General features: G+C 44.7%; 2 protein-coding genes across 2 annotated transcripts; both read right to left on the reverse strand.

Annotated features, from left to right (window-relative positions):
* Positions 1 to 5187: 5187 nt before the first annotated feature.
* Positions 5188 to 6108, reverse strand: LOC147433685 (uncharacterized). Its single transcript, XM_086489780.1, has 2 exons — positions 5752 to 6108; positions 5188 to 5656 (listed from the first exon to the last, which is right to left on the reverse strand). Exons 1-2 carry the CDS (start codon positions 6106 to 6108, stop codon positions 5225 to 5227), a joined length of 789 nt encoding a protein of 262 aa, XP_086345906.1. The 3' UTR covers positions 5188 to 5224.
* Positions 6109 to 6892: 784 nt separating this feature from the next.
* LOC147433686 (uncharacterized) lies at positions 6893 to 8091 on the reverse strand. The gene has a single exon (XM_086489779.1). It carries the CDS (start codon positions 7685 to 7687, stop codon positions 6893 to 6895), a length of 795 nt encoding a protein of 264 aa, XP_086345905.1. The 5' UTR covers positions 7688 to 8091.
* Between the last annotated feature and the right edge of the window lie 1673 nt (positions 8092 to 9764).

A 9764-nucleotide genomic window follows, 5' to 3' on the forward strand; every position in this document is an offset into this window, starting at 1 on the left:
GGTGCCTACTTGGCACGCCAAGGTTGATGATGCTTTAGTATTTTCTTGAGTTTTGATCATTGCGTGGTTATGCTGTGCGAACATATGCGGCTTTGTGTTATGTTTTTTTGAATTACTTTTTGTATAATGCGAAGATACTAATTGATATTTAGAAGTATTGTGCTCTCTCTCTCTCTCTCTCTCTCTCTCTCTCTCTCTCTCTCTCCCTCCCCCCCCCCCCCCCCCCCAAACACACACACACACCTATCTATTTTTTATGGAAGAGCCCACTTAGCTAGTATTTTAAGAGGCCTCACAAATTTCTTATCAAAGTGCATATCTACATACATATTTTTTTGAAGAGAAATAAAAATTGAATTAACTGAAAGTGAAAAGAAGTATACAAGTACTGCACATATATTTTTTTAATAGAAGAGCCTACTTGGATTCAACTTTAGAGACAAAAGAGCCTAAGAGGTCTCACGTTTTAACTATGAAAATGCGTACCTCATAGAAAATGACATTTAAATATATTCAGACTCTTTATTATGAAGACATCAATTTTTGACTTTCATATACACAAAAGTGCAATTGAACCATCTGGCAAGTAAAGTACATACCTTTCATTTAACAAGACTTTCCTTCAAAAAGGGTTCAGTAGCAAAGACATAAAAGTATCTAACTGTAATATTGTAGGAGCTTAAGCTTCCACGTGACCATGAATTTCCTAAAGATACATAGCCATAGCATCCATACTTATGGCATTCAAAGGATTCAGTTCATGCACCTCAACCTCGTCGTAAATAGCAAGCGTTGGATCAACAACATCAACTATTGCTAACCCATGATCAATGGCTAAGTTGTGCAATATGCAACAAGCGGAAATTACCTTAGGTATTTTATTGATGTCGGGATTTCGGATGACACCGTGAAGGATTCTCCAAGTGGTTTTTAAGCGACCAAAAGCACGTTCTATCACCATACGCGTAGAAGAGAGTCTTCTATTGTATACTTTTTGTATTATCAATGAGGGATTTCGATAGGGTATAAGCAACCATGGCAACTCATAATAGCCTCTATCTCCAATTATGTACTCCCTTATGTTGTAGCCGCACCCAGTAAAACTACGACCATTCAAAATTTGGCAAGCTTGAGCTAAGCGAAAGAAGGAGGAGTTTTGCAATACTCTTTTGTCATTTCCGGGCCCTGGAAATCCAACATATATATCGCAAAAACGCATGGTGCTATCCACAAATCCTTGTAGAGTCATGGAGTAGTGACCCTTTCTATCATACCAATCACTACTTAGCTCATTACCAGGGGCCTCCATTTGAATGTGCGTACAATCGATCGCACCACAACAATTAGTAAAGCCTTGAGCTCTCTCCATCCCTATCTTGACGGCTTGCATTTCCATTGGTGTAGATGGCCACTTGTGTTCGTGCTGAAGTTGGATGAGTGTGTAATTGTTAAAGGGAGAAAGTTGGAGAGAATGAGCATCACGCTTATGAATGAAGCCCTAGCTTATGCCAAGCAATCTTGCAGTTCGAGTGAAGCGACAAAGCCCTCTTTTAGTGTGCAATCAGAGAAGGATATATGGTGGCTTGGTGCAATTGAAGTTCCGAAAGAGACACATGAAGTCCTTGCATGGATTTTCAGTAGAATCCCATGGGTCACAGAGGTCATTAAAGCTCAAATAAACGGTGAGAAGCTCATGGTTCCAGGACGTGGGGAGTTTGATGTTGAATGGCATTTAGGTGGTGATCTAAAGACCATAAAGTGCATGCTTGGATGCAAACAAGGTGCAAATTCTTTACTTCTCTGTCCATTCTGTACGAAAGGGCACAAGACAAGTCGAGCAACTCAAGTGGAAGGTCGGGACGATGATAATGATGACCATATAAATAGGGAGTGGAAAAGTTCAGTTCTTTCATGTGATATGCTGCACGTGCCCAATAGGGATAGCAAAGATCCTGGGTGGAACCCCATAATTCCCTTCTCCCTCAACAATGTTCACTTTTGCACATTGCATGCGTTTATGCGCATATTTGATAGGATCTTAAAGCATCACATTGATTATGCTTTCACAATGAAGCCCCTTCAACGGTCAAAAGACTCCTTGCAGGGGGTGGAGACGCTCCTTAATGAGATTGGATGTCACCGATCAAGAGTGAACATTGTAGCAGAGACTTGTAGGGAGAAGACATATGAGGTGGCACAAAAGGTTTCCATGAATGGAGCCAAAGCACGTCGATTTTTCAAGAAGATGTCAAAGTCTCCAATGCAGGTATCCAAGGCAAGTGTCGATCTAGCAAGTGAGAAGCGGTGGGAGTTGTGGAAAGATTTGTGTTCATGCACGACGAAAAAAGATCCCAATGTGGAGGTTGCTAACCAACGCAAGCTAGTATGGTCATCCTTTCAAAAGGTTGTGCAATTGATGAATCTTTCAAGCACCACCGTTGAGCAGCGAGAGGAGTTCAAGAAGGTGCTTTGTGAATTCACAAAGGCCGCTAAGGACGGATGGTCTGAAAGCAAGATTACACACTACATGGTTTGTTTTAACGGACCTTATACATATGCAATGTTTGAAAATGTAACTTTTCTATTCGCTTATCTCCTTTTTGGTTGTTTTAGCACATTCTCTATGCGCATGGTGCATACTTCATGGACCGCTATGGTTCGCTTTTGATATATGGAGTACACAAGGCATGGAGAAGTCCCACTATCGAGAAAAAGGAGTCTACTTCAAGAATACTCGGCATGGTGGTGGTAGTTCACACTCCAACTACCTCCAAGAGATGTTTAATTGGTTTTTTAGGCACACCTTTGGGAGAACTCGTACTATTGAGGAAGCAAGAGAATCGATGTTAGCAAAGCAGTTACGCAACGCTTCCCATACTGTAGCATCCGAGAAGTGGAAACGCTCGCGAGCGTCCCTCGGCCACGAAGCTTGGCGTGCAACTAAATATTGAAAAGGCAGCATTTGGGCGTCGCGTCAGCCGTCCTCATGATCCTGGTTTAGTTGTTCAATTCAATTGCTTTATTTGAGTTTCACTCAATTGGCCGCATCGTGTGAAAGGGCCCAAATCTCAAAAAAACCTATTTAAAGGTTGAAGGGGCTCATTTTGTCATCTTCCCTACTAGGTGCAACCATGGAACGAACAAAAAAAACGGATAGGATTGCATATCCAGAGGGGCCGGATGGCCAACGACTCAAAGGTACAGAAATAGAAGCTGGAACTTCACAAGCTCAAGGTGAAGTCCACACAGAAGAAGTTGGAGCTTCAAATCAGCATGGCCAGTCCTCTACAGCAGCAAAAGAGAGACGGAAGCATCGTCTTGTTGTCTATTCATCGGACTCCAACGATTCTGATGGCAACAGGGAGGATGAGAGCGACCAGGGCAAAGAAACAAACAGCCAAAATCAGCCGTCAGAAGGCTCCGAAGAGACACAAACGGATGAAGATGCCCCATGGGTTGGCGTCCAAATACAAACTTATCAGGCTCACATGTCTATTGGGGGTAAGACACTTCCTAAAGGGAGTGGACCTACACCATCACATCCGGTCGATAGTGAAGAGCACGAATCAGATGGAGAGTGGGTGGAATCCGATTATGAGGTGTTGGAAGTGCCTGTGCAGAAAAAAAAGAGAAAGAGCATTGTCTACAAGAAGAGGAAGCAAGTTGCCCCGACTCGTGCCAAAAATGCACCTCCACATCGACCTCAGAAGGTACGAAAGTGCAGCCGTGCTTTTGCGGAGATTCGACACTATCAAAAGAGCACCGAGCTCTTGATTCGGAGGGCCCCTTTTGCAAGGCTATGCAGGGAGGTTTTGCAATTGTACAACACTCAGTTTCGGATGGGCGCCATGGCCATAGAGGCAGTCCAAGAGGCAACAGAGCAATATTTAACTGGCATATTCGAGGATTCTAACCTCTGTGCCATCCATGCAAAGCGTGTAACCATTATGCCGTTTGCGCCATGAGGAGTAGCTTGTAATTAGGCATCAACCTTTTTGTATTTACGGAACTCCAAGATTGGGAAGAATTTGAATACAAGTGTCTTTTGATTCTATATCCCACTCTGTGCATTGTATTGGGAAGAATTTGAATATAAGCGTCTTTTATTGTATACCCCAATGCGCATTGTATTGTTTTAATTCTGCACCATGCAATGTAGCAGTGGTTCAAGTTTTGTCTACCTTCTATTGTATGTATGTAGCCATTAGCTTGTTATTGTGAAAAATTGCCTACGTTTAGCACCTTGGCTAAGTGGGGCATGCACTTCCTGATGTATCCATGCTATGTGACTCACTATTGCATGGAAAAAACATCTACAAAGTGTTCAAAATGGCTTGGAATGTCCCCAAGTTGGCTGCCACAAGGGCGCGCATTTGGGGCTTCCAGAGGCCTATGGATGGACATAATGCGCGCCCTTGTGGCAGCCTCTCCTAGTGCTTTGCTGACACTCTCCAGTGGTTTCCAGAAAATTTTGACAAGCAATAAGTATGTTTTGTTTGCTTCAATGCTTCAATTAGCATAGATGCTGCTGGAATTCATCCCCCCTTAGTCCATGTCAGTCCTAAACTCCAGAAAGGGCTTAGATATTGCCACAAATTTTACTCTTGTGGTTTGTTAATACAACTTTAGGTATCTGGGGCAAGATGGGCTTAAGGTTACCTGGGTATCCATGTCTTCCTGTTTTGCAGCTGGGTATTATTGTCTTCTCACTCTGTTTTGTAACTGGATATGCTCCTATTCTCCAAGAAGGGTTTAGATATTGCCACAGTTTTGTGGTTTGTTAATACATCTTTAGGTATCTGGGGCAAGATGGGCTTAAGGTTACCTGGGTATCCATGTGTTTCTCTTTTGCAACTGGGTATTAATGCCTTGAAACTCTGTTTTGTACTTGGGTATGCTCTTAGATGTGTCCAATTTCATCTGCCACAAGGGCGCGCATTTGCACACTTCATCTGCTGATGGAAAGCCCTAATGCGCGCCCTTGTGGCAACATTGTTTAGGGACTTCCAAGCCCTTTACTAGGCACATACATAACTTTGGAAGCCTAGAAATAACAAAGTATACATTTTTTAAATTTTAATGCCTGCCAAACCCTTTAGTAGTCATAGCAAAAATTATGGTGCTTCTCATACACAATGGAAGCCCAACATATAAGAAATTCAAAACCTTGCAAGAAAGAGAGTCATAGACATCAAAAAGTAGTTTCATTAAAGAAATCAATGCTTTACATGATATCCGACTTTTGCTTTAGGATCTTTCTAATTACAATTTTCTGGCGCTTGGACTTTTGGGGTGGCTCCCTGTTAAGTAAAGTGGTTGTGATTTCTTGGGTGTCATTAACCTCTACAGCTTGGTTCATGCCGACATGGGCAATAAGGCGCCCGCGAAAGTTTACACCGAAAGTGGATATTGCAAAATCTTTCTTTACAAGCACTACAAGGTTGGCCGTTTGGGCAAGTGTTGTTAAACACAACGCCTTGGAGAGTGAACGGAGAGCAAAAATGTTGTAGCGACCATTGGGAGAGTAGTCGGCATGGACAAACACCACGACACCAGTGGGAAGTGTGCCGAGGTAGTGAGCAAGTGCCGCTTGAGGTCCGAACGGCGTCCTCTTCCCCCCTGACCGTTGCGCCCAGGCGTCAACCTCCAGAACATCCTGCAGAACATAGGTTTTCTAAGATATGGCACAGAATTATGATATAACATTAACAAAATCATTTGTAACAATCAAATGTAAGTGAGCATCTATACCTCTTGTCTACGATCCTCCTCATCGGCATCCAGGTGAAAGTAAAGATCCACGCTTGCCTTCCCCTTTGGATCAAGCAAAATAGGTGTTGCAGCAGGTGGTGGTGAATCCACTCTTGCGCGTTTAGCCAAACACATGGCTTGCACGGCCACAAACTCCTCCTCAGAGACCTTGGCCTGCTCGGCCGCTGCCACCTCGGCTTGTGCGATCGCCACTGTGTCCGCCAAAGTATTCCCCATGGGCAGTAGGAGATCATCGTCATGGGAGGCGGTGGTATCAAGCTCAAACTTTCCATGGGCATCGAGGATGGCGAAACACTCATCCATGCGAAGCTCAAAGGATTTCTCCAGATCGTGCATAAACACAAACTCCTCCCCACCCACCACAATGGAGGAGAAGCGGGTAATCTCTACCTCAGGGATGGCATCCCGAGTGGTGGTTCCTTCTGGCAGTCCCGAGGATGAACCGACTGATGGAGAGGCCTCCAAGAGGCCTTGAATCCCTACAGGGTAGGTCAAGGCAAGCGTCCTCTCCTCTGCGGATGAGTCAATGGCCGCGGGCTTGGGGTCCTTCACATCAGCCAATACCCCGCCGATCTGCAAGTGAGGTAGCACTACGTCAGGGCCGCCTTCGTGCTTTCTCTATGACTTCCTCCATGGCCAGCTGGTCACACGACGTGCCGTCGAGAATATTAATGATATTAGCAGCGTACCAGAACTCAGAAGCTGGAGGGAGGTCCAGCCGAGAGCGGAGAGTCTCCTGGACCCAGTGATAGTGCGGCACGAGCGTCCCCTCCACATTGCCTACGAGAACCTCTTTGATTTCCCTCATCAGCCCCTCCCTCCCGCCATTGCACAGCAAAGCCACCAGTGCATTGCTTGCATATATGCTCGACATTTTTCAGTTACGTGGCCTAATTCGATCGGAACCTACCGCAACAGAGTGCAACGTGCAACATAGCTTCTGCAGCCTGCTCAATTCTTCCATATCGACCTCCCGCAATGGGCCCTCCCCACTAATCCTTTGACGCATAAATGCTTGAAGTTCCCAGCGAGAACCGGCGTCGCCCTCCTTCCCCTCCTCTTTATACAAGGTGTGGAGGACTTGCGGGTGGCGGCAGCACGCCTCCAAGGCCCTGATCGCCTACGGCGACGTATTCAGCGGCCACGGACGGGTGGGCTCTAAGAGCAGCTGTACCAACGTATTAACCACGCTCTTCCTCAGATCAATATCTTTGACGAGAAAGGGATGGAACTTGTTTCTGACCGAACAATTAGGACTATCTGGGTCCCCCCACGCCAGTGCCAAGGCTTCCACGCTTGCCAGTGCCATTTGCGCATCCTTTCCTGAGCTGAACATCCTCCCGTGCAATGCATTGAAAAGCTCCTTGTGCTTATCTATCCCCCTCTCCGCCGCCCAGAATCCCGGCAGAGTCGCTGCCGCTATCTCCTTCCACCGGTCCCCCGCCCCCTTCAAATGCTCCCACACCATCGCCACGCCATGTTGGTTTGCATACAAATAGTGAATCAAATCCCTGTTCAGCGCCTTTATCACGGAGGGCCTGATGCCGCACTTCAAATCGCTTGCAAGCTTCGTGAAAGCGTAGTCCAGGATGTCCAGCTGCTCCGCTTCGGGCAGCCTCATCGCCATTGCCAGCATGTAGACCTCATCTTGGTAGCACGCCAGGCTATCCTGCGGGATTGGGGTCAGGGTGTCGCTGCTTCTTTGGGCGAAGCAACTTAAGCAAGAGGGCAGACTAATGCTGTTCCCGTGGCAGAACTGGCGGAGGAGAGGGCGAAGGATGGAGGAAGTGATGGCAAAGACAGAGTCCGACGAGACGAGAATGTAGAAGATCAATAGCGAACTGGGGAGATTGCTTTGACCATTAGCTGGGGCGATCTTCTCGGACAGAGCGTGGCCATGACGTATGAGGACCATGCGAACAATGCTGGAAATGAGACTGACAGACGCAAGACTTGAGCAGAGGAATTGACCCAGGAAGTCTATACGCGTGGCCTTCACCACTTGCCTGTCGGTGAAATAAAGGGAAGGTTTGGGGCGGAAAAGGGCTCGAGAGAGGAGTTTGCTAAAGTTCTGGACGATGAAGAGGCGAGCACCACCAGAGAGCAGGATTGCGCTGATGAACGAGAGATCGAGACGGCGGGGAGGGCAGATGCGAAGCCGCCGAGCAGGACAACAGTTGCCCAAGTGAGGGCGCAGAAGCCCAAGAAGCGCGATACGATATGCAAGCCTGCAACCAGGTATGCATCCCTCTTTGCTCTGCGTACTTGGGTCTCGAAATCAACCTGAGATAGTAGTAGGTTCGCCATGGCCAACGAATTCCTGATCATTTCCCGTGGACCTTAATGATCTAACGGACAAGGAGAGAGAGAGAGAGAGAGAGAGAGAGAGAGAGAGAGACGAAAGAAGAAGGAAAAGAAAAATTTTAATGTCGTGGGAAACTACCCCAAAAGACCTCAACCGACGAGAGCTGAACTCAGCACTTGTTATTCCAGAGAAAGAAATTATATCCACATCTAGTGGATGAGCCTTGAATTCACAACAAACTTTTTGGCTTGCCCAATTAAAGGATAGGGCCATAATGATGTGTTCCCTCTTTGATAACGAAAAAGGGCAGATTATTTTTTAAAACAATTCAAGTTTTTTTTTTAAAGAAAATGTGGAATTGATTAAGATAAGACAATACAATGAAAAAAAAGAGGGCAAGATCCAAGAGTTACATCTAGATCTTTGATATATCCAACCAAAAAATTCTTAGCTGTTAATGGTTGAGATAACAGACTACTTACTCTTTTTTGTATGACAGTCTGAGGACAGTAAAAGAAAAGATGTTCAAGAGTTTCCTCTTGTCTTTTGCATTTGGGGCAGATTCCTGATACTCCTATGATGTCCTTTGCTTTGGTTCCTGTCCATATAGCTCTATGAAGGATGAGCCACAAAAGGAAGCTAACCTTAATAGGTGATAGTATAAAAAGGTTGGTCAGTTCTTGAGGAAAAAATGATGAATCACTTTGGTACTTTCACGTTGGGTGAGGGTTTAGATTAACTTGATTAAGTGTACCAAGATTTGGGAGGTTCATTTCAAGAATTCATCATTTAACACCATTTGAGATGAAATGGAAAAATCCCACAACTTTGGGACTAATTTCAACGCCTATGGATTCTTATTTCCCATTAAATTTGAAAAATTTTCATTTAATTTGGGAATGTGACAAAGAGATAGATTCTCAAGAAAATGGTGGTGTTGAGAAACACTTTTTAAAATTTTTATTTTTATGTGGGTGTTTCAAAACACTTCATAAAAGAGATAGATTCTCAAGAAAATGGTGGTGTTGAGAAACACCTTTTAAAATTTTTATTTTTATGTGGGTGTTTCAAAACACTTCATAAAAGAGATAGATTCCCAAGAAATGGTGGTGATGAGAAACACTTTTTAGAATTTTTATTTTTATGTGGGTGTTTAAAAATACTTCATAAAATCATACATAAGCTAGGGAAATAAAACAATGAGCAAGATATGAAATGCTATTCAATTTCTCCTATTAAGCTAGCCTGTGCCTTCTCCATGACATTTGATGGGATCTTGATTGTTTTCGCAATTCTTCCACCCCTTGGAGTCCATGACCATACAATTGTATCAACACACTCCCAGCGCTTTGGGTCAGCAAGATTGCAGCACCAACTCTTTTTCCAACAATCCTCATACTGTTCTTGGATTGTGGGATTTCGTTTTCGATGTTTTGGTGCCCAATACTGAATTAGAACTTTCTTGTAGTTAGGAGATGATTTGTCTACATCAATGTTTGACTCTGCCACTCCTAGCCATATTGGATATTCAGGATCTGCGGGTCTCACAAGAACAAGATCCCCTTTTCTTACATCAATTTGAGGCCTAAAGGCCTCTTGTGGCCTTGCACTTTGAGGACCAACATAGTGATCATTCAATTCTTCATATCCTTGAAACTCATCTCTGTCTTCCTCTATCTCTTGCATT

The sequence above is a fragment of the Adiantum capillus-veneris genome, chromosome 19, assembly GCF_014529385.1.
Source record: "Adiantum capillus-veneris isolate H3 chromosome 19, ASM1452938v2, whole genome shotgun sequence".
Taxonomy (NCBI): Eukaryota; Viridiplantae; Streptophyta; class Polypodiopsida; order Polypodiales; family Pteridaceae; genus Adiantum; species Adiantum capillus-veneris.